The sequence below is a fragment of the Carassius gibelio genome, chromosome B3 (assembly GCF_023724105.1).
Source record: "Carassius gibelio isolate Cgi1373 ecotype wild population from Czech Republic chromosome B3, carGib1.2-hapl.c, whole genome shotgun sequence".
NCBI lineage: Eukaryota > Metazoa > Chordata > Actinopteri > Cypriniformes > Cyprinidae > Carassius > Carassius gibelio.
The window spans coordinates 5817774-5842010 of record NC_068398.1 but is presented as its reverse complement, the minus strand read 5'-3'; the positions used below and the strand labels follow the sequence as shown (position 1 = coordinate 5842010).

Genomic DNA, 24237 nt, shown 5'->3' with positions numbered 1-24237 from the left:
TTATAATTGTATAATTTATATATATTTTTAGTCATATTTGAAATGTATTTAACATGTATTTGTTTACACGTTTTAGTACATTTGGTATGTTTTTAATTTTTATTTTTAAATATGTAATGATACGTTTTATTGATTTTTATTTTTAATTGTAATTATTTTAATACTTTAAAAGAAAATAAAAAAAGTTGCCCTGCTAATGAAATCCCCCTTTTAAAAATATTTTATTTGTTTACGTTAAAGTTTAGCTTATGTCGATAAAACAGAAATGTTAAATGGTTAAGTTTTAGTGAGTCCTCCCCCTGTTCCTCTTGCTCACTTGTGTGCATTAGTAAAAGTGAAGAGTGAAAGTGAAAAGAAATGGCGGGAACGCGGGCGTGGGGGGTGGGCTCATGGGGGCAGGGGCCGCACTGGGGTCCGAGGCGACAGAAAAGAAGAGCGACAGCGCGTAAAGAAAGGACGCGAGGTGGCCTCTTCTGCGATGACATCATCCCTCATTTGCATAAATCTCCGCCTGAATTGAAAGCTCATTGGTCACAGGCGAGAGAGACCAAAGCTGCTCTCGCTTTTCATCCTTTTCAACGCCCCTCCCGCGACCGCATAGTGTGCGCGTGCGTGCGTGCGCGGACCGTCGAGCGCCGTTCCATTCTCTGCTGCCAGGAGACGCGCATCTCTTTTATCGCCGGTAGACAGTCAGTCAGCTCCAAACGGCCTTTGTCAGAGCTACTGATTTTTATCTCAACATTTGTTGCCGGTTGTTCTCGACTCGCAGAGCTGCCCTCCGATTCCACTTGGAAAAAGAAAGAAAAAAATAAAAAAATCGTGGAAGACGCGAGTACCGACTGGGCGTTGCTGGAGGAAAAGCGCTAGACTCGGTAAGATTCGCTCTGTGCCGATCCTAGAGAAACCCGGCGATTCATTAAAAGCGTTTTTCATTCTCGAAACTAATTAAATAAATAAAAAAATGAATGCCAGTGTCAGTTTAAGAAATGCTTTTCACTCAGCAGCATGATTTACGACTGCATGCATTGATATGTCCATGAATATGTATGAGTTCCTGTTCACATCGGTCATTATAATACCGGCCGAATACATGAGATCATCAGATGAAAATGCCCCTGAAGCGATCAGGTTTCACACCGGTTTGATTCATAGGTTTTCATCTCCCACACCGGTTTAGATATGTGTTTGGTTGATGTTTTTACTGCTTGTTAAGCGGCACGGATTGTCTCCCTTTATTCCGTGTCGCCTTGTTCATCCTTTGAGTCCGTTTCAATGGTGGATGTCTGGGCGGTGACGGCAAGCCCACTCCTAACTGTGAGCGATAGAAAACCACGAACAGTTCAGAAAACACATATCGCGTTGGCAGATGAATTATAATGCAGTTTTTCTGCATGTACTGGTGTGTTTTGTGTGTTTCGCAGCAGTGAAACTTTCCGCTCGTCTGTTCGCGCGAGTCTTTTGTTCTGCGCCCCTCTTCACGCGCCCGCTCCACATCCAGTATTCACCCGCCCGGTCCATATAGTATTGACCCGGTCTATTGTTCGGTCTATAATGTATAAAACCCGCCGTGGTCCTGATACAATATATTACAGTGACTGAATTTGCTAGTAGCTTATATTGTACAGGATCATTGGCCAAACATCAAATAAAAAAAAATGGTCCCCTACCATTATTCAAGTATATATATATATATATATAAATGAGTATCTGTTTTCCATCGGAAGTGTTATTAAGGCTGATGCCAGTGTATCAGACTGCAGTAATTAATTAAAGGACCCAACCCACCAAAATACACACCCATCGGTGCTGTCCAAACCCTGTTCATTTCTAGAGACAGAGACCAGACAACAACCAGCAGCTCGATACCATTCAACGCTGTACTGTGAAGTATTGATATTTCTCCATATAAAAAGCGACAAGGGTGATTAATCGGACTGGGTTTCTATTAATGTACTTTTAGTTTTAGAGAGGATCCTCGGGTGAACTCTTTCCAAAGGGCCTGTGGGGTCATTTGGATTGGTTTTATGTCTGTATTTTCATCTTCTGGTGGTTTAGGGACAATGGAAATCAACAGGGTGGTTTCTTGGCTCCGCTCCCTGCGCAACCGGAGTCAAAATGATACGTTTCGCAGCAGGTGCGGCTTGGTTTAGCTTCTCCCGCTGCTAAATCTTGGCTTTGTAAGTCAGTTCATCCTTTTGTCTTGCTTAATAGTTCCCTTCTCTCTTCTTGGCAAACAAAAGGTTTAAGACGGATGCCTCAACCCCCTGCGGCCAGCATCTCACCGCTCCAGCGAGGCTCCATCAGATCTAGTTCTTCTGCTCTTGTCTGGTATATTTAGTATAAATATGGAACACATTTTATACACATACACACACATATATAATGTCTAAATGACAGATCATTTTAGTAATACAGACTATTTTAAGCTGATGACTCACTGCAAAGGTCACAGTGAATAATTCTCTCTAATTATCCCAGATCCAGTTTTATTTGACTGGCATTGTTCTGTCTTATTATGATTCCGATACAATGCTGTAGCTGTCTAACTCCAGCCTACAGGGTTTATTAGGCTCTTGGAGCAAGGCATTGCCAGCCATTAGAAATGTGTCATGGCATGATGGGTAGTGACTCTATGAGGAATGGGGATGGGACTCATTAGAGAAGAAATTACAGCAGATGACATCAGAAAGGTCATATTCTTGTTTATGATTGTCTGAAGAGACATAAGAGAATGTGACTATGCATCATTTGGCTTCCCAACATTAGCTTGCTTACTGTATGATCTTAAAAGTAACACTTTTTTTAATAGATATATTGGCATTGTGAGCTCCATGAATAACGTTTATCATCCATGGAACCTTTTCATTGGACAAAAATTCTGTATAGTGAAAAAAAGGTTCTTTGGATTAAAAAAATATGTTTCTTTAAGAATTTTTCACTGAATGAGCCAAAATGGTTTTTCTGTTGCTTTGCTTAAAGCCTTCATTAGGACCCTTTAATTTTAAAAGTGCAGTCAGCGTTGTCGTCTTAGGATGCAGTTGCAGTGGTTTTCCTGTGTCATCTGTCCTGTTCTGATAATTCTCTCTTATTGAAGCACTCACTCCTCCAGTAAAGATAGCACCCTGGGGGCTGAGCAGTTGTTGCAGTGGACAGTTGGCTCTGTTAGTTTGGGATATCGTGTTGCAGCTGTGGTAATTGGAAGGGTTTGTTGCATTCTGAGTTCTTTTTTTCGAGGAGTGTTTTGCGGTTACACTTCAGCTTTCTGTAAACACGTCTTCTGTGCAGTTGTAGCACTCTTGCTGTGTTAATCTCCATCTGGAGCAACATTATATCAGAGCAGACATGCAGTCCTGTCTTGGTGCATTTTGGTTCAGTATCCTTTGTCCCAGTCTTGGCAGATGTCACTCAGTGAATGGTGTCTTTGAGATTTCATGGGGTACTGCAGTTCACTGATGGATGTACTGACCTGTTGTTTTTTAAAAAGGGTACAGTACACATTCTGTAAGAATCCCTTCAGTGTCTGAATGCCATATTAAAATAATCTGTCCTGAAAACTAGGTGTCTTACTGCTGCAGGCCTCCATGCTGTGAAAAATGGCAACCTACTTTACAAAGGCATGAGACAAATTTTTTTCTCAGCATCAACCTCAAGGTGTTCATAAAATCTGCAGCTTGTCAGCATCTTAAAGGAACACTCCACTATTTTTGAAAATAGGCTCATTTTCCAACTCCCATAGAGTAAAACTGCTGAGTTTTACCGTTTTCTAATCAATTCAGCCGGTCTCCGGGTCTGGCGGTAACAGTTTAGCTGTAGCTTAGCATAGATCATTGGATCTGATTAGACTGTTAGCATCTCACTCAAAAATGACCAAAGAGTTTAGATATTTTTCCAATTTAAAACTTGACTCTTCTGTAGTTACATCGTGTACTAAGACTGACAGAAAATTGGGCCTGCTGCACCCATGGTACGACAGCAAAGTTCATTGATTATTACGCCAGAATAAGAGTATAGTTCCTAGCTATATCAACCTACAAAATTTCAACTTTTCGGTCGGTTTTAGTACACATTAAGTACAGAAGAGTCTACTTTTAAAAATGGAAATATATCAAAACTCTTTTTATACGTTATTTTTGAGTAAAATGGTCTAATCAGATTCAATGATCTATGCAAAGCTAAGCTAAGATTGCTACCACCAGACCCAGACATCGGCTGAATGGATTCAAAAATGGTCAAATTCAGCAGTTTGACTCTAGGGGAGTTGGAAAATGAGCCTATTTTAAAAAATAGTGGAGTGTTTTAAGCTTTGCTCACATTTGCTCATTCATTCATTTGCTATGAATTCTCATATTTCAAGATCAGTTGATCAAAACAGAAGTCCGTATTGCTGTATTGCTTTGTTAATAATTTATCTTAAAAAATTGTTGGAGAGAAATTTGGGACATTTAAAGACTTTGAAAAAGAACATCTAAGTAATATTAAGATAAATTAGGACATTATTATTTAGTATATTCTTCATCTAAAGCAGCTGAACAGCAGAAGAGAACAGAAACTATATTATGTGCAACCAGGGGTTGAATACTTTTGCTCAGAGTCACAGCAGTGGAAGGACAATCACTTATGAGTTTGAACCTACAACCTTTAGTTGGCTAGATCCCCAACCATAACCATTTAATACCAATATTTGTTTGTATATAAGATGGCTTAATGTAGATTCGCTCTTTGCCAACGGACACATTATGAAGTTTTCTGTTGAGTCAGAACAGAGGCTCAGAGTCCATCTGGAAGGTGCTGGTCAGCTGTGAGCAGAAGGATAATCCTCTTATAGGTACAGTCATTTCCTGTGGAGTTTGTGTGTGTGTGTGTCACTTCCTCCTGTTTGCTGAAGGGTATGTTTATTGTCTGCTGCAGATGATGTTTGTGGCCATGCTGTCACAGACAAACACACACTATCAGATGTCATTGATCAAACCCCACCATCTGGTTTTTATCAGTGGTTATGTAATTTGTCTCTTTAGCTCTTTTGTGCTTCCAGTAGATAATAGAATCAAGCAGCTCCTCGAATTACAAATTAGTTAAAAGTCCCCTTTTACCCCCAAAACCTCCCAATTTTAGTGTGTCCACATGTTCTGCTAATGCACTGCTCTACTCTCCCATCTGTGCTGCGAGCCCTGCACTTTCTCTTGATGATCAATATTTGTCTTTCTCATCTGGTTTCACCATTTCTCCACTTATTCTCTTGGCCAGGTGGCATGGCATGCTGGCTGGGGCCCGTATCTGGCCCGTGTCCTGTGTGCATCCCATTCTGTGGGTGTCCATCGGAGGATCGCCCAGGATTAGCATCATGCTTTGTCCAGAGTTAACAAGCTCTGTCATGTGTTAATCTCCCTGTCCCCAGAGGACCGTGTTGGTCTGCAGCTGGTTGTGATGTGTTCTGCTGCTGTTCATTGACTGAACGGAGGTACTGGTACCAGTTTGTGCAATCCTGCTCTGACACTGCTTTATTACATTTAAGCATATTATGGTGTTGTTTTCGGGGCCGTTTACACTGGATGTGCTGTTGTGTTCAGAAACCACTAGACTGGTTGTGCCTGACCCTGTTCCTGGAGATCTACATTCTTGCAGTTTAGATTTAGCCCTGATCAAACAGACCTGAACCAACTTATTCATATCTTCAGAAGAACTTCATCATTACAGGCTGTTGTGTTGGAGTGTGGCTAGAACTGAACTCTGGAAATCGGTGTGTCTACATCTCCAGTATCAGGATTGGGCATCCCTGCACTAGATGAACTGCAGCAAGATTACATTTATTCATTTAGCTGACGCTTTTATCCAAAGCGACTTACAATTGCTACATATGTCAGAGGTCGCACGCCTCTGGAGCAACTTTTTATTTTAAATTAAAGAGATTACTTTTTTTTTTTATTCAGTTTTTTAAAGATTAAACAGAATGTGTGACATTAAAGGGATACTCCATCTCAAAATGAAAATTTTTACATTACTCACCCCCAAGTGGTTCTCCCCACATCACCGTAGCGCCATTTTGGAGAATATGACTTAACGCAGGCTGCCTACACTCTTCTGTGTAACTATTCTGACGATGCTTTTCATACCTTTCTGGACCTTGACCGTGTAATTTACTTGGTAGTCTATGGGACAGTCACAAGTCTCGTGATTTTCATCCAAAATATCTTTAATTGTGTTCTGAAGACAAACTATTTTGCGTGCTTGGAATGACATAGGGGTAAGTGATTAATGACAAAATTTTCATTTTGGGGTGGAGTGTTCCTTTAATTCAGATTTTGTGGTGATCATTTCCAGAATTAAATGGAAAATTTAATGAAACAAAACACATTGCCATATTATGCATGATATTAGATATAAAATAGCTATGCATTACACAAAAAAATCCTGCAGAACGATTGCTAATTTGTTAGCAAATTTGCTTATACCCTTTATTTGTTCATTCATGCATGTTTCTTTATCACATTTACATGTCAATGATTTGTAGTACTGTACTTATTTTTTTTTTGTTTAGATAGCAAATTATGCACAATGCAAAAATTGTTTTTCGGGGAAGTCAAATGCTTTGTGAATAAACCCAAAATTTCTTGGGGGAGATCAAAATATTTGCAAGCAAATGTAAAATTTTATTGGGGGAAGGCAAACTTTTTGCAAAAGAGCACAATTTTTCTTGAGGGAAAGCAAAAGTATTTCAAAAGAGCTCAAAGTTTTTTTTGTGGAATGCAAAATTTTGTAAGCGAATGCAAATTATCTTGGGGGAAGGCAAACGTTTTGCATGAAAGCTCAATATATTTTTCCCTCACCATAAGACAGAACACAAGTCTGTATCCAGTGCAAATGGCCTCTAAGCATTCTTGTGTAGGTCACTAATCTGTTGCATCCCAGACAGTTGTCGAGTGTCTCACGCCCTGGAGTAGCATATGTTCTAGAAAACTTATGTAAATCTTCCCTACAGTACAAGGATTACCTCTTCATCACCTAGATTCTGTCCAGGTATCCGCCACACAAGCTGTTGGCGTCTCAGGCAGAAAAAGCTAGCTAGCTAGTTAAGTCTCAGTTTTCCACTGGATTTGTCTCCAACATTGACCAGAGGGTAATGGTCTTAGAGCGGTTTCTTACGGTCTGATGTCACTACCTCTACTGATTGTTCTGTAGAATGAGTCGATCTGTTTGACCTTTGGCCAAGGGTGTTTTGGGAATGCTCTGGCCACGATTGCAATCTCGACAGTGGGGGCACTAAAATGGCTTTTGTCAGCTTGGACAGCAGCGGTTCTGTCATGTGTGTCTATCCTCTTTTCACTCCTCCGCGAGGGCTGCCACCCCAACAATCCCTTCTTTGGTGACTTGTTTCATTGCAATGCGCCTCAGGCCGGTTGACTTCATCTTGCTGTGTGTGCTCTATATAAAGGGCTGCTCAGAGAGTCATGTGATCGGCAGATAGAGAGGGACCAGTATCTCCACACAGATGCGTCCGCTCTTGAGTGCTATTATGTAATTTAGCTTGTGTTATGGACCCCAGTGGCCAATGGGCTATTCATGGACTCATGAAAGCGGTTCTGTGACGCAGACCCCAGTCACACCTCCAGTCAGTCTCTTGCTTGCGCTGCTGTTGAGAAGGCTAGCATTATATGATGAATAGAGGGTTTGAAGTTTTTGGTGATTCATTTTAGTACCGTAGACTGTATTGTTACTCATACTGATATTGCTACAAATACAAGTTGGTACAGTTTTTACAGCAAGTCTCTACAGGCAAAAGCATTTAATAATTCCTAGATTTAGCCTAGGCTACATTATATGATACAATAAACAAATGGAGAAAGAATGTTAGGAAAGATTCAAATGAGCCTTTTCTATATAAAGACTCGCTAGCATTTGAAGATGGAAACAAAAGACTCTTAAATATCTGACCGTGAGCAAAGCTATCAATTTAAATTGCATTTATCATGGAAATTAATTTGATATTCACCACTAATGTGCCCTGCAAATCAATTTATAAATGTATTCGGTTCATCACTGATGCGGTTTATAATGGATTTTTTTTAGTTTATGGACCTGACTTGTGGTTTATTCTTGTTTAATTCTGAGGGTTGAGAATCAGGTGCCACAAACTTGCTGACCTTTCCACTGCAGAGCAGCACAGCAGTGTGTTTCTTCCCGGTGGCCCTCTCTTTGTGGTGGTGGTGGTCGTGGCTGAATAGATCCAGTGTTCACTTGTTTCAGAGTGAGAGACAGGGGTGGAGGGAAACCTCTGCAGCCTCCGGAGGGTACAAGCAAAAGGGGGGTGTGAAAGGGTGCATAAAGATTTTTCATTGCAGTGCGCCTCAGGCTTTTGTTTGCTCAATGTATTTAGTTTAAAGTGTACGTTTTTGAATTGCATATCAAATTTCATTTAGATTACAGATTAATGTGTAATCCATCATTAATGTGATGCATATCAGACATGCATAAATAAGCAAGAAATATTTTTGAGTGTGCATCATCTCTGCAGAGGCTCAATGGAGTATTGGCCAGACAGTCTTAATATGTGAAATCTTAAACTGTGATAAATTACGGCTAATTAGTCCGTCCTCTGACCAAATGCCAAATCAGAGGCCAACAACAACATCCCCAATGCATGCAAAGTGCCCAGGAGAAGTCATGCGATTTATTCGGCATCTCTGTGGTGTGCAAATTTGCGCTTCCTCCCAGCACAATCTCTCCATTGATTCCAATTTAGAGGGGAAAACGATTTCCTATAGTGAGCCATTGAGATTGTGCAGTTTGCTGGTTTTTTTGTTTTCTTGTCCTCCAGTTATTAGACATGTTGGTTTGGCCCTAACTGGCTAAAGCTAAGATGGCATTAGCCTTTTAGCACCTGCTGTGCCGCAGTGGTTAGCTGATTGTGAGAAGCAAGCTTTGCACATGGGGGACTTTTTAAGGCACAATGCAGCACTTATATATGAATTTATTCATGCATGCACGCACAAGGCTGTGTTGTGCTTGTTCCTCAGAGAAAGAGGCCATAGTGCATTTTGACGCTATAATGACCCCATTAGCATACGGGTGATCAGCGATTTTGCATCGGGACAATTTAAAGACTCTGATGAACCGTTGCTGGAGACCTGCCAAAAAATTGCTTCTAGAAGGTATGTGATGCGTCTGCAGTGTTTGTTTCAATTATATATGGGTCTTTGGAGGATGAGCGCTTCGCAGAGTCATCCCTTCAGGAACATTAGGCTCCTGCACCAGGATTGGTTACAATAATTGGATGAGGCGTTTAGCATTAGGCATGTGCAGGTTCGTCCCTGAGAGTGACGGAGTGCCAGTAAGAGGGTTTGTGGGTAAGAAGGTTTGGTACGATGGGTCTTATGTTTGTAAGGTCACAAAGCCTCTACACCTATCATTTCTGGTTTTCTCTAGCTTGTGCCCTCTAAGTATATATATATATTTATTTGAACATGTAAACCCTTTTGATTAGGTTTGATTAGGTTTCCTAAACCACTAGCTCTCAAATCAAGATTTAAGGGCTCACTGTTGACAAACATTACATTATTATAATTATATGACAAAACTAGTGGTTTTCAAACACAAACTGGGAATACTGACATATTATATTACATTATCGCAATTAGCTACGGTTCATTGTGTTAGGTTGCAGAACTGTATGTTTTTCAATGAAAACAAGAGTTAATGAGGGATGCTAAAAAGAAATAAGATTTAAGTTAACATAAATAAGGTCATTTTATATAATAAAAATTAAAGCTAGGGCTCTAGAAATATCTCTTGTTCAAATATCTTCAGATACATGTAAATGCATTTCCCCCTGTCCACTTCCCTCAAACTTTGAATATTGAATTTGCATATGCTTTTTTCCATATATGCCTGTCTTCATCAGCCACTGTGTAGAACAGAGGTCATCAGAAGTCAGCAGATCCTCCCCCCAGAATTAGATGGACACCACAGGCCTCTGACCCCCCCAGGGTCACTGTTGTTTATATGCAGGAGGAAGCAGTCTATATCCCTCAGCAGGATCAAGGTCGTAAGGCCGTGTGACGGTGTGTGTTTTCCTCTCTGAACAAGGCTGTTTTACCCCTCTAATCTTGACCACCTGACATTCTCACAGGCCGATTCTCATCTATCATTCTAAACAGGATCAAGAGAAAAAAGCCAGGAGCGGTGGAACAGATGCAACAATGCCTGTATTTACAACCAATATTAAAATAGAGAGAGATGTGATCTAGAGGAGTTGTTGTTCAGAAGAGAAAACAGCCCTTGAGGTCTATGAAGTGGAAGTGATGTTGCATGTGGTTGTGCTTGTCTAAAAGACTCAAATCTTTGATATTCTTCATTGCTTACTTGTGTGTTATTTAATCTGGCTGTATAGTTCTGTTTGTGATGCATAATTTAAAACTAAGCAGGTATAGTGTACCATAACTTTTTTAATCTGACTTGTCCGTGTTAGATATTGGCACGCTTTCTCCCTTAGTTTGGTTTGTTTAGGCACATATAAACACAGCAATTGCACTTGAATCCACACCAAAATAAACAGTCCGAGATCACCCGAATGAGGTATCTGAGCCCGATTAAAAATAAACTCTTGTTTAATTGTGGTGAGAAAGAAATGCAACCCAACAGACCAACGAATCAAGCTGTATCGGGAATTCATAATGGGAATGCGTGACATAAAAAAAAGCAAGCATTTTCTGATTCTGAGCACATTAGTTATCATGGTTGAAAAAACTGAACTGAACCAAGAAGAAACAGTAAAAAAATTCTGTTTCAGTGTGGAGCAAATGATCTGCAGGTCTGAAAACACTCCAAGTGTCCAGAGTTCCCCTATTTGACACAAATACTATTGTTTATTTGCCATGGGAACAGTTGTTTGCAAGTAAATGTGTTCATTGTTAATCTTCTCAAGTGCACAAGTAGATAGCTAGATCTCTGTCCAAGGCAATAGATCTTCTCATATCTTTTTTGTCCATATCTGGCAGCATATATGGAATGGGTTCTTTTCTCCTGGGTTTGCTCTCTTTTTCCATCACTCTCTCCGTCCCTTCCCCCCAGTCTGTCTAATTTGGGATGCTCAGCTGCCTGGACCATCTGTGTGAGGACTAACTGAGGAGATTTTGTAATGGGCAGAATGAGTCCGAGGGGCGGAAGAATGAATGTCGACCTCAGAAAGAATCAGGGAGATTTTGCAGCTCTGGAATATAATGTGGATGAGGTGTCCAGTGACACTGACGTTCGCTTTATGCGTGTGCGTTTTCAATGTTTGTCGACTGACTCTTATTTTTCCCATGCTCCCTTGAGCCAAGTCATTTCCTCTCGTTGGCCTCTTCCACTTTATGAACTTTGCTATGGAGCTGCTGCTCTTAAATCATGCAAACAACATCTGCTTTAGTAAAGCATTGTGGGTAATGCATCTGGCATTGCTGCTCTGCAATTAGAAATTCCCCCAAAGGGTTTTGAAAACCAAGAGATTTTTACACATGAAATAGCACCCAAATAATCTTGGAATAGATGTCTTTCCAAGTGAAAAACTGTATTCATGACAACTCTAATCTTACACCAACCATCACTCCTAATAGCTGGAAACTACTTCTTGTGTAGTTTTAATTCAGTTTGGTTATATTTTAAGCAAATCCACAAGCTCTGAGCTCTGAATCATCTGTTGTTTTCCCTCAGCACAGCACACTCTTTACTTTATTCCTAATGTCTTTTTTAGCCAGCTTCTCTAAGACCTGATTCTTTATCTGATTCTGTTCTCTTAGGACTGTCTGCCAGTGAGAGGGGGTACAGACTTCTCTCTTGTTCAGACTTGTTGTTTGTTTATTCTCTGAAGTCTCAGAACAGACTACAACTCTTGTTGCTCTTGTTTTCAGGTCAGCCATAATCATCTGATAGCAGTAGACTCTACTAGTAGACTGAGTCCTGGGTTCCTGATTCCTCTTCTGCTGAGACGGACCTCCAGGACTAGGACAAGATGAAACCGGATGGTGTTGACACGGCAGCAATGGAGCCAATGGAAGCATTAAATGCAGGTCCTGCGGTCGAGGTGATGCCGGTGGGCGAAGCTCAGGACCAGGCTGTGCCTGCGACGCAAACAGAAGGTGAACCGCAGCAAAAAGAGGCAACCAACAAGCCCGAAAAGGACAAGCCTGTGGATCCCAAAGCTAAGACGAAGGTTACTGCCAAAACAAAGACAACCACCACTGGAACCAAGGCATCTACAACCACCTCTCGTCCCACCACTGGCCAAAGCCGCCTGACAAATGGGGCACAGAAGTCGCAAGCTAATGGCGTCACAAAAAAGACCACCACAGCAGGCCTGGAGAAGAAAGCCTCAACCACGGCTGCCACTAAAAAAACAGTTAGCTCTACTTCTGCACCCCAAACCAAGGTGGCTGAGAAAAAGCCGGTGGGGATGGCGAGACCTGCCAGTGCTCCAGCCAATGGTGTGAAAACAACAGGGGCCGCACAGCCCATAAAGAAAGCCACTGCTGCACCAGTCAATGGTCTGAAGTCTAAACCAAAAGCTACAGGTTAGTCAAAAACATCATCTGAGCTCGTTAATTACAACAGTGATTCCCACCCCCAACACTGCACATTTTGCATGTCTTCAGAAGAGTGGTTGGGAACTACTGCATTACAGCATTAATTCAATGTAGGACATGGGTCTTCAACTCCTTTAGACTTTAGACTTAGAAATTCTGATGTAGCATATTATCAAAAATTCAAATGAACTGTGTGTACTCATCTTCTTGTTTAAATTTTCTTAAACACTTTTCACACCATCCTTCACTACAGCTCCAGCTCCAAGACCTGCCACTGCGTCCACCACCAAGACCAGCACCACTGGCTCTCCCAAACCTGATAAGCCACCTGTCGCCAAGACTGCCAGGTAAGCATCTCATTGGTTGGGAATGTCAAAGATTGAGCTCTCAGACAGGGTAAGGTAATTAGAATTCGGCAATGTAGGCCGTTTGAGTAGCTCATTAATTTGCAGTGTTCTTCAGGCATTGCTTATTCCCCCTTACGTTGCAGCCCACATCTCTCGGAGACAATCACGACTCCTTATTACAAGTACTTAAAGCATTAGGCTTCAATTTTATGTCCAAAAGGGAATGAGTTTAGTTTGCTGGGAAATGAACTGGCACAGTCCTAAAATTCCTGATGATAAAAAACTCTCTTCGCAGTGGGAGAGAGTTTAGATTCTCCCCACATATCCAGGACTGATACTGAGAGATGTTAGGATGGTTATCGTGCAGGGAGACAACATGAGTCATGCTAGGAATCAGAACATAGAGCTCACAGGAGCCGATCTGAGATGTCTGTAGTCAACCATGAACAGTGAAGTTTTTTGTTACTTGTTTATAGAGGCGATGAGGGACATCCTGAGGCCTGTAAATGAGCTCAGACTCATGACGTTATGTGAGGGTGGGGGAGAAATATTTGTACGAGTTTGTGAACATGTTTCCCACAACCATATATTTTTGCGGATCTCTTTCAGTTTTGACAGACATTGATTACCACATTGATTTGTAATTTAGCTTCTTTTAAAAAAGCAGTATGTTTCTTCTAAAATGGACAAAAGTTAGTCTGCCAGTGTTCTTTCTATCAGAGTTTTAGGTCCTTGTTCCAAGAAGCTCTGTAATTAAGTGCTGCTTAGTAACAATAAAAAAAAGTCGTCAAGAATAACCTGGCAATGACAACAAAAGACAAATAGAACAACAACAAAAAAGAAACGAAAAAAGAATTGGATCCAAGTTGTTATTTAGTCCATGTTAGTAAAGTCCAAACAGAGGTCTGCCACGACGTGTAGCATCTCTCCTCCCACGTCATACAGCTGAACAGGAAGTTTATTTCATGATTAATACAGTGTTTAGAACAGGAAAACTGCTGTCCTTTACACAGACAACGTCACACACTGCTTGAAAAAGAAACACATTTGACACTATTAGCATTGCAATAGCAATAGCACTGGATTTAGAAAAGATCATCTGGGGAATCCACCCTGAGGCTTTTTTCTGCTTCTGCCTCATTATGATTTAAAACTCAAACACTAAACAGTAGTGAAAAGGCCACTTGCCATCCAAGTTTGACCCAGTAGGCATCTCCGATCTGACAAATATTTAACGCTTCTTCAGTCAAAATGTGCACAACTGAGCAGCATAGCAAAACTGTTATTTTAATATTAATATCAATGGATTAATTGATATTGAAATAATTCAACATTTGCTTCACAGTCCAGTAATTTGTGACTCAGTTTTGGGTGCGTCACATTTTTTTCTTCACATTTGTGTGCGTCTAAAGAGTGTTTGTGTAATGTGTATTTATACGCACTCAACCATGTGTGCGTCCTGCCTTCAGCAGTAGACATTACACTGCAGGGAATTCTGCATCTATCTAACCTACTGGATTTTAAATAAATAAAACATGCCTTTGGCATTAATGGTGCATGTTTGCATAAAATAAAAGCAGTGCAAGAGTCCTGCGTTGGGTGCTAGCATGACAGAACTGGCCAAAAATATGAATTATATTGATTGATTGAATTCTTAGTGCAACCTTAATGATTGAGCTTATTCCTGTTGATAATGACATCATACTGATGTAAGAACTATGGGCTGGTCGGTAAAGGGCGCGTCCAGCATCCAACGTCATTACTCATAAATGAATTGCTTTCTGTATCTTAATGCCCTGCTTTCTCTCCTTCATTAAGTCATGGTAGAGTTCAGTCCTCCAGAGAGATGTTTTATTGCAGCCACTGCATCTAATCTCCAAATGGAGCGTGCATTTTTCCCCACAGCCAACTTGATTGATGGTTTATAACACTTTAGTGATTCTGATTTTGCTGCAGTGCTTCATGTGTTTCTGCATTTCTATAGGCTGTGCATGTTCGCTAGTATCCCACTCCTCAAGTTTGATATGGCTGTAGTTTGGACATACTCATTTGTCTTCCCTATCCACTCTGACTGTGGCCTGTTGCTGATTTATATTTCATTTTTATTTATTTATTTCAGAATAGTATATTTTGTTGGATTTTGAAAGTCTTAAAGAATATATAGTTCCCAATAATGAACATGTCTCTATACTGTGATCATTCACTTTAATTCATATGTTTCCGAATCCATATGAATTGATTTCACATTTATTCCACCAGTAAGATGACACAGTTTCTACTAAAACATTATTGTAATAAAGTAAACGTCTCTAGGTATCCTTTCCGCAGGGCACAGTATAAAAAAGGGTGCAGGTCAATGCATTGTTTAATAAGGCAAGAGTTGTAAACAGTTGAAAACTTGCATATTTGATCTGAAACAGATTTGCCACTGCAAGCCAAGAAATCACTACACATTTATGCTGTTGGGGTAAAGTACATAAATCAAAATCTAGTTCAGATGAATGGCTATTGGCCCATATTAAGCTAACACAGCCAACAGGTAGACGTACTTTCATCAAACGCTGCTGAATTATAGCAGTACATTAGGATTCATCCTGAAGGGACATGAACCTCGTTATTGAGGTTAAAGATTCCCTTCAGGCCAGAGTGCCTTATTAAAATCTCGTCAGCCATAGTCTGCCCATCGCTGGCTCAGGAGGAGGTTGTCTTCCTCATTGCTGCTGTGGCTTCAGGGGAAGTTTTGCCACTCACAAATGTAACGGCAAGTTAAACAGTGTTTATTAGCCAATCAGGCCGCAGGCTTCGACCTTGCTCACAAAACATCAAAGAGTTATCTATAAAATTGTTGAATGGCGTGCTGTTTGCTTGAAGCATTTAAAGCAAATGCACGTCTAAATGTGCTTGGATTGTTTCTAAGCATCAGTGTATTTTGAGGTTTTAATGTGCATTATATTTGCTCTCAACCCCTCACACAGATCCAAGACAAAAATGATTAGCTTGTGATGTGATGGCTTGATGATATGTTTGTTTTTCTCAATTAGTGGAATTGTTAAGTAAAAAATGAATGAATTAGACCATATAAATTTATTTATTCTGCAAAAGGTATTTGATAAAGGCTGCTACATTTTTGCAAGGACTATAGTGTACCACCAGTGTTCTATTAATTTACCATAAAGGACCAAAATAATACAGTCCACAAGTCATATTGTTTCTTTATTGTGTCCTTTTTGAAGCTTGATGGCACCTGGTCATTCTATGCCATCATTAAAAGAGATTTTTGTATCTCTTTCTCTCTTTCACTCGCTCTCTGTCTCTGGTGTTCAACGAGAACAATGTTTCTGCTAATCTTGCGTGCCCACTTCCTATACGGAGTCATCCTGTCACTGTAGATTATTCATATTGGCTTTATGTTTGAGATTAATATGAAGACTTTTATAGAACCTCACATTCGCTCTCTCTGTATTGTACTCATTCATTATACACACACACGCACGCGTATAATTAAGAAGTTCCAATCAACTAAAGATGTTGCAAATCTGCTTGGAAGAGGACAGGTGTCTATATTGTCATAATGTGCATTGAGTTTTTTCTGCTAAAAAATTATGTTCTTTACTTCATATGACCCCTATAGAAAAAGAAGAACTGCAAAGTCTTCACTTTTTCATGAACTGTACCCAGGTCTAATTATCAGGTTAGCTCAAAGACTAATGTCCTAATCCAGGTTGTGTGCTTAAGTAGGTGTTTTTGTAAAATGAAACTAGGTTGAGTATCTACAACACACTACTGCATTAATTCATGTTTTTTTTTTTTCTCTGTCAGGTTTATCTGTTTATAGACTTGGCCTCTTTGTTCACAGAACCCTCTCTCTCTCTCTCTCTCATGTGGTTGCTTGCTCTCTCACCTGATACTCTATATGTAGGACACAATAGTTTTTTAGAATCTCATCCCGCCCATCCTGCATGGACATTGCCTAGACGAAATGTGGAACTTGGGCATGTGTTTTAGCAAGATCCATGCTAAGTGGGATTTGCATGGTTATTTTTACTCAACACAATGATATATTTACACTCTGTGTCTTCTGCACTGATACACGCACTACCTCGTGCTCTCCAGCTTTTTATTTAGAACAGGAGAGACATATCCAGTGGAGCGTAGACAGGAAATCAGAAACTGCTGCCAGGCCCACAGGATCTAGGTTAGCTTATTCAGACTTGACATGGACATGTACTGAGTCACTACTGTGTGCTAAGCTAAAGCAGACAAAAAATAAACCCCGTCAGGGCAGATCATGTGTATTACCACTGAGTCAGGCACCCCAGGATAGAACAGAGACAATAAGGGTAGATAACTGTGCAGAGAGGATTTCTTGAAAAGAATGTTTTTGCTAGTATTAACATAACCCCATGTTGTGTTCCTTTAGCTACCTGTCTGAGCCTCAGGCCTTCTGTGCTGACTAATCAAAGCTTTGACTCATGAGTCACTGGTTTAAATGGGATATACGATACATCACCAATGACTGAAAACAGAAGTGGCATTATAATTATAACCTTTCTGGGTGTTCTTTTCTTCCGGCAATCTCCTGCGTTTTAAATGCAGGAGGTCCTTGTCCTAGCTGGACTTAAAAGCTCAACTGAAGTCTACTAACACAGAGTTGTGCAAGCTAGGAGCAGCCAGACCTAAAATGCACCAATGAACCACCTCTGTAATGATTAATCTATCTTGTCACATCTGCTATGTGTAGGTCGGCTGGCTCTGCTCCTGCTGCCCGTTCTTCCCCTGCTGCCCCTAAGCCTGGGACACCGACAACCGCCAGCAAGACATCTACAGCCACATCCAGGCCCACTACTGCAACACCCAAGACACCATCTTCTACCGCTAAACCTTCTCCTGCTAAAACCACAGCACCCTCTGCTGGCCGCACTCCCACTCCTAAGACCACAACACCTGTCAAGAAAGGTGGACACCTCATAAAATTCAATAAATGCATGCATGTAGTTCACTTGTAACCATCATAACAGTAATATTGTTTTGTAATATGAAAATACTGATATATACTGGTAAATATTTAAATCTTCCATTATAGTGTTGTATTTTCATAAAATACATACAATTTTCAGTATTTAGTTGTTTAATAAAGTTTAGATCCATTCCTATTTGAAGCTGTGATAGTGAGTTGAAATTGTATGTTCTCTTTTCTTTAGATGTCAGTAAGCAGCCATCTATTCCAGCGGCCAAGAAGCCCACTTCTTCTCCACTTGCCAGGCCAGCACCAACCAAGACCACCAAGTCTGACACCCCTAAGTCAGCCTCCACTGTCAAGGCAGAATCAGTCCCAAAAAAACCCACCACCCCTAGCAAGGTGGCAGACGTTAAGACTAGTAAACCCAAGGAGAGCAAAGCAATACCTTCCAAGGAGGTTAGCGCAAGCCCCAAGACCACAGGCAGCAAGCTCAGCACTAAGACAAGCAGCCCAAAGAAGTCAGTTGGCAGTAGCACACCAATGGCATTGAAGGGTGGACCAAAAGCTTCCCAGCCTGTGGATGCAACAGCCACAGAGGGTGAGAAAAAGGATGTGGTACCGGCTGTGGTTGCAGCCACTACTGTAGCTGCTGCTGTTGTTTCTGTGGTGACCTCTGAGGCAGCACCTGAAGACTCAGCTACAGCTTTTGTTCCTGCTGCGACTGAAGAAGCACCTGAGGAATTATTAACCCAGGTCAATCCTGCTGCCTCTGAGGTGAAATTTGAAGCCCCATTTACAACTCCAATTCATGCTTCCTCTGAGGACCCTAAAGAGGATTCTAACAAAATGGCCAAACATGTCCCTGCCCCTACCACTATTGAAGAACCTGAAGACAAAGTTACACCTGTCATTTCCGATGTCACTGAGGAAACACCAGAAGACTCTGTTACACCTGTCCGTCCTGAAGAAATACCTGAAGACACAACTATGTCTGCCATTCTACAAGAGGAAACTGTTTCCCATGTAATTTCTTCTGAAGAAACATCTGAAGAAGTAACTACACCTGTCATTCCTCCTACCTCTTATGAGGCACGAGAAGAAATGGTTTCACCTGGCATTCCTTCTGAAGAAACACCTGAAGACGTAACTATACCTTTCATCCCTCCTACCTCTTATGAGGCACGAGAAGAAACTGTTTCACCCGTCATTCCTTATGAAGAAGTAACTACAGCTGTCATTCCTCCTACCTCTTATGAGGCACGAGAAGAAACTGTTTCACCTGTCATTCCTTCTGAAGAATCACCTGAAGATGTAACTACACCTGTCATTTCTCATACCTCTTATGAGGCACGAGAAGAAACTGTTTCGCCTGTCATTCCTTCTGAAGAAACACCTGAAGAAGTAACTACACCTGTCATTTCTCATACCTCTTATGAGGCACGAGAAGAAACTATTTCACCCGTCATTCCTTCTGAAGACACACCTGAAGATGTAACTACACCCGTTATCCCTCCTACCTCTTATGAGGCACGAGAAGAAACTGTTTCACCCGTCATTCCTTATGAAGAAGTAACTACACCTGCCATTCCTCCTACCTCTTATGAGGCACGAGAAGAAACTCTGTCACCTGGCATTCCTTCTGAAGAAACACCTGAAGACTTAACTACATCTGTCATTCCTCCTACCTCTTATGAGGCACGAGAAGAAACGGTTTCACCTGTAATTTCTGCTGCTTTTGAAGAAACACCTGAAGTTGTAACTGCAGCCGTCATTCCCCCTACCTCTTACGAGGCAGCTGAAGAATCAATTTCACCTGTCATTTCTCCTGCCACTGAAGAAATACCTGAAGAAACAACTGCATCATATATTCCCCCAACTTCTTATGAGGCACCTGTAGAAAACACTTCACCAGTAATTTCTCCAGCCTTTGAAGAGGAACCTGAAGACACTGTTACACCTGTTGTTTCTCCTACTTCTGATGAGGTGAAACTTGTCTATCCCCAGGACGTCCCCCAGAGGATGGACACTTATAGAGATGATAATGCCATGTCTCAGCTGGAGGCTGATGTAGACTATGTCAGTCTGGAGGAGCCAGTGCCTGCTGTTTCTCCCCTGGGAACCACAGTATTGTCCCCACCATCCTCTCCCACCAGACCACCATCCATGCCAGTCGAGCACCCAAGATCAACTCCCTTCCTGAGCATGCAGGGTCCAATTGAACCATGGGCAGAGACCTCTTCACTGTGCCCCAGTTCTGTGACCATAGAGAATGAGGAGCAGGATGAAGCAAGACAGCAAGATGAAGAAAGTGAGCAGGATAATGAAAACAATCAGGATGACATACAGATGCCCTCTGCAGCTGAGAATTTGATCAAAGACTTTGATCTGATGGGCTCCACTGGTGGGGATCACATCAAAAATGCAGCTCCTGTCTCTCCCTTACAAGTACGAGAGGAGGCGGTGGAGAAAGCTGAAGAAGAGATTAATGAAGACGATGAGGAGGAGGAGGAAGAGGAAGAGGAGGAGGAAGAAGAGGAGGTAAAAGACATTGGCATAAAGCAATCAGGTCCCCAAACAGAGAAAGAAATTGACCTCAAAAAGGGGGTGGCAGATTTTGCCAGCTCTGATTGGGGTATGTTGCACTCAGATGAAGAGTACAGCAGTAACAAACATGACTCAGAAGTGACATCTCCTTTTAATGCTGAAGACAGCTGTATTGCGAAAGAGACAGGTGACTTTATCATGACTGAGGCAGACAGGGATCAGCCATTCACAGGGCCTCCTGGAATACAGTCATTTGGTAGTGAAGATGAGGAAGAGGATGAAGAAGACGAGCATCTGAAGGAAGACATGGATCTAGAATTAGAGCATGATGATGAACATCACAAACAACAGAAAGACATAAATGTAGAAAATGAAGATGTAGATATGGTCCACAGGGGCATGGATGAGAGTGCACTTGGGGTTAGTAGAAATGACAAAGTTGAAGATGAAGATGACAATGATTACAGAGAGGAGAGTCATCTAGACCTCAACAGCATGGGTCACACTGCTCAAGCAACATCTATGCCTTTGACAGCAGCATGGAGTAATTCCAATCCATTCTCTGATTCCTGGGCTCAGCCTTCTTCCGTCCAGTCTGAATCAAACCTGTCAGCTTCAAGAGTTCAAGATCTAGACACACTCACCAAATTCCCAGGCGATCCAGATCCAACCACCACATTCCTAGCTGAACCAGATATAACCCCCAAATCCCCAACTGAAGATTTTCTGGACATGAGTCCATCCCTGATTCAGGCCTCTGAACCTCAGCTTGACCTCCAAGAGGAGACAGGGAGCTCAGTCCCAGTGGAGTCGGGTATCCTGGCTCCTCCTGCCATTGGAATGTCCCAGTCCAGCACCCTCAGTGGAACAGCCCTGGCTGCCCATAGCAGCAGTGAGACCAGCACACCTGAAGAGCTTCGAGATTATGACAGCAGCTCAGGTGTAGAATCCCGATCAGACAAGCAGCAGACGCCAGTCCCTGCCATGCCAACAGACATAGAGCAGGACTTAGGTATTCACCTTGAGCGAGGTGATGGGGAGGAGGAAGAGGCAGAAACCCTACCAGCCGATGAAGTACTGGGTGATGCTGCAACAGCACCAGCCTCTGTACCATCATCACCATCAACCTCTGGTGATGAGGCCAGTGATATAGAGGGTGAGATGCAAATCACTGATCCTGATGTTGCAGTTGATGACAACGCAACAGATCCTGACAACCTCGCAGCTCTGGAGGAGGATGAGGAGGCTCCTGAACGCATTGGAGAGGAAGATGGTGGTACGCCTCAGTCAGCAAACTCTGTGGCCTCGTATGGTTTTGACTGTTCCGCGTCCATCTCCAATGCCCACTCTATGGCTGAGAGCTGTGGAAAGAGTCCAGGCATCTTTAGCCTGGAAAATGAAGAGCAGCTTCCGGAAGAGGCCAAGGATCCCTCTTTCATTAAGGAACTCACCCTGCCAGCAGCTACCGCCTACAGTGATGACTTGTTGGGCTGCCCAGTGGATTTGCTGCCTATCAGCGAGCCCACAGAGAATGATGCTGGGTTTGATGAGCACTACATGATGTGCAGTAAGACAGACCCAGGCGCTATTGAGGAAATGGATCCTGAGTCCCCCATGCACCTCTCACCCCAACATGGGGACGATTCTGACGGCCAGCCACCGTATTACTCTGCTATATGTGATAAGACTGATAACTTTCTGGCAGGTAACGTATAAAGTCCCTCTTTTGGAATGCACCTTGTCTACCCCAAACCCCATGCTCCTACCCTGTGTCCTTAATTTCTTCCAAATGTGGGGTTAAAATGAATAGAAATGTGTGATAGAAGGGGGGAAGAAAAGGGGAGCCATCGGGTGAGGGATTATAGCTTTGTCTGAGCTGCTCTGTGTTCTTCTATTACCACGGTGATGGTTATGATTGTATGGCTAAAACTTCTGTATGTACAGTAGCTATTCTCATTTTCTATTAGAATGTACTTTTTAAATAACACTGCGTTTCATGGCACCCCTGACCCTGCAATGTTAGACTAAGTTAAGTTGATGTCCTTTAATGAAAGGACAAAAATGCAAAAAAAAGAAAAAAAAATTAAATAAACACTCTTTGTGGACTCCAACTACCTTTGTATTTATCCTACTGTTTTTACCAATCAAATGTCAATTTTTTTATACTTTGTTTTTTTTTCTTATTGTTTTTGTTTGATTTGTTAAGATCCCTGTCTTACCTTAATGTTTGTACACACATCAGTTTTCCTGCACTGTAAAAGTAGCTGCACTGTCTTTTGAAACTCATTTCAGCTTTCGCTTTTAAAACGTGTTCCAGCACTAACTGTTTTAGCATTAAATACCGGTTATATATTCTTCAGAAGCTTTTCATGCTCACAGTGTTTGACATAGAGAGGTGAATGAGTGTTAGATGGCAGGTCATACTTCATTTTTGGTTGTCTTTTATTAGTTTTGAGCTACTGCTGCACATTTTTGTGAAGGATAACATTGATTCTCATTGGCACGTAACTTAAGTGTTTTAAAGTACTGGGCTCAGATTAAAATGCATACTTTCATTTACAGCTATTACATTTGTATTTCGGAACAGACTAACTATTCTGTTTATGGAAGTTAAAGTGTTTTCCTGCATTTGTAAATCTTTAAATGATGCTCGCAGGTCAGTTTACTGTGAGTACCGGGACATTTCTACAAGAATTGGAAGTGCATGTGCAACTAATTAAGAAATTGTTATAATCTTGCTATGAATCCAGACATGATCCAGGGATGTATGTACATTAATGATTCACGATAACTAAAAGGTTTTACCCAAAATTCCATTAAACATCATTGCAAGGCTATCTGTTCCTGTTGTTTTTTAAGTGGCATGATGGTCTGTTTCATCCGAGTCTTCCTATGTTTTTTAATAGGAAATGGATATCTGCTGAAATGGTGTTAATTTCAGATGTATTTTTGATTAAATCACAGCCAGTACTCATGGGCTATGATCCCCATCTTCTAAAGCATAACATCACCCCTGAACTCATCAACAGGACCGTATCCTGAAAGCCCAGACAACAAGGTTGCAAGGTATCTTAAGGAAGTTGTTAATGGGTTTCAAGAAATGCCCGTTTTCATCAATATACTTTAAAGCATGAACACAAACGCAACACAAAAATTCAAAATCCTCCCTTAATGTTAATTTGGTTTTATGCGGGTGCGTCAGGGAATTTTCTTCTCTTCTAAGTATGGAATCTCATCTCCTTTTCACTTTCTACATTCTTATTACCCGTCTGCCATCAAAAATATTACAAATATTACATTTACATAAAAAATATCTGGGGGTGGAGGTTAGCCCTTATTTTAAATAAAATTTCAAGTTTAGATCATAAATAGTTTTTTGGATGTATATGTTTATGTATCATATAAAAATGTCCTTTATTAATGGAAATCAAGCATTATTTAATTCCCATAATGTTTGGATTAATTTATTACATTACTATATTTGTTTTTTATACATATACAATTATTATTTCATATTTAAACAATATCCAGGTAGTCTATTCATGCATTTCAAGTACAGGTGCATCCCAATAAATTAGAATGTTGTGGAAAAGTTCATTTCAGTAATTAATCTCAAATTGTTAAACTCATGTATTAAATAAATTCAGTACACACAGAGTAAATTAATTTAAGTCTTTGGTTATTTTAATTGGTTATTTTGATTTTGGCTCACATTTAACAAAAATCCACCAATTCACTATCTCAACAATTAGAATATGGTGACATGCCAATCAGCTAATCAACCCAAAACACCTGCAAGGGTTTCCTGGCTGCTGGGACACTTGGACAAAGG

At 41.2% G+C, this 24237-nt stretch overlaps 2 protein-coding genes across 11 annotated transcripts in view; one reads left to right on the top strand and one right to left on the bottom strand.

Annotated features, from left to right (window-relative positions):
* rangap1a (RAN GTPase activating protein 1a) overlaps positions 1-24237 on the bottom strand; it is a 321818-nt gene that overhangs the window by 96968 nt on the left and 200613 nt on the right. The window lies entirely within an intron of this gene.
* Positions 583-23240, top strand: prr36b (proline rich 36b). Of its 10 annotated transcripts, none has more exons than XM_052550990.1 (7): positions 583-872; positions 11883-12542; positions 12808-12901; positions 17643-17857; positions 18103-18924; positions 19015-19030; positions 19109-23240. In XM_052550990.1, exons 2-7 carry the CDS (start codon positions 11984-11986, stop codon positions 22119-22121), a joined length of 4719 nt encoding a protein of 1572 aa, XP_052406950.1. In that variant the 5' UTR covers positions 583-872; positions 11883-11983; the 3' UTR covers positions 22122-23240. The 10 variants fall into 10 exon arrangements, with proteins under 10 accessions (XP_052406950.1, XP_052406948.1, XP_052406949.1 ...); XM_052550995.1 differs by having other exon boundaries at positions 584-872; positions 19289-23240; XM_052550988.1 differs by having other exon boundaries at positions 19015-23240.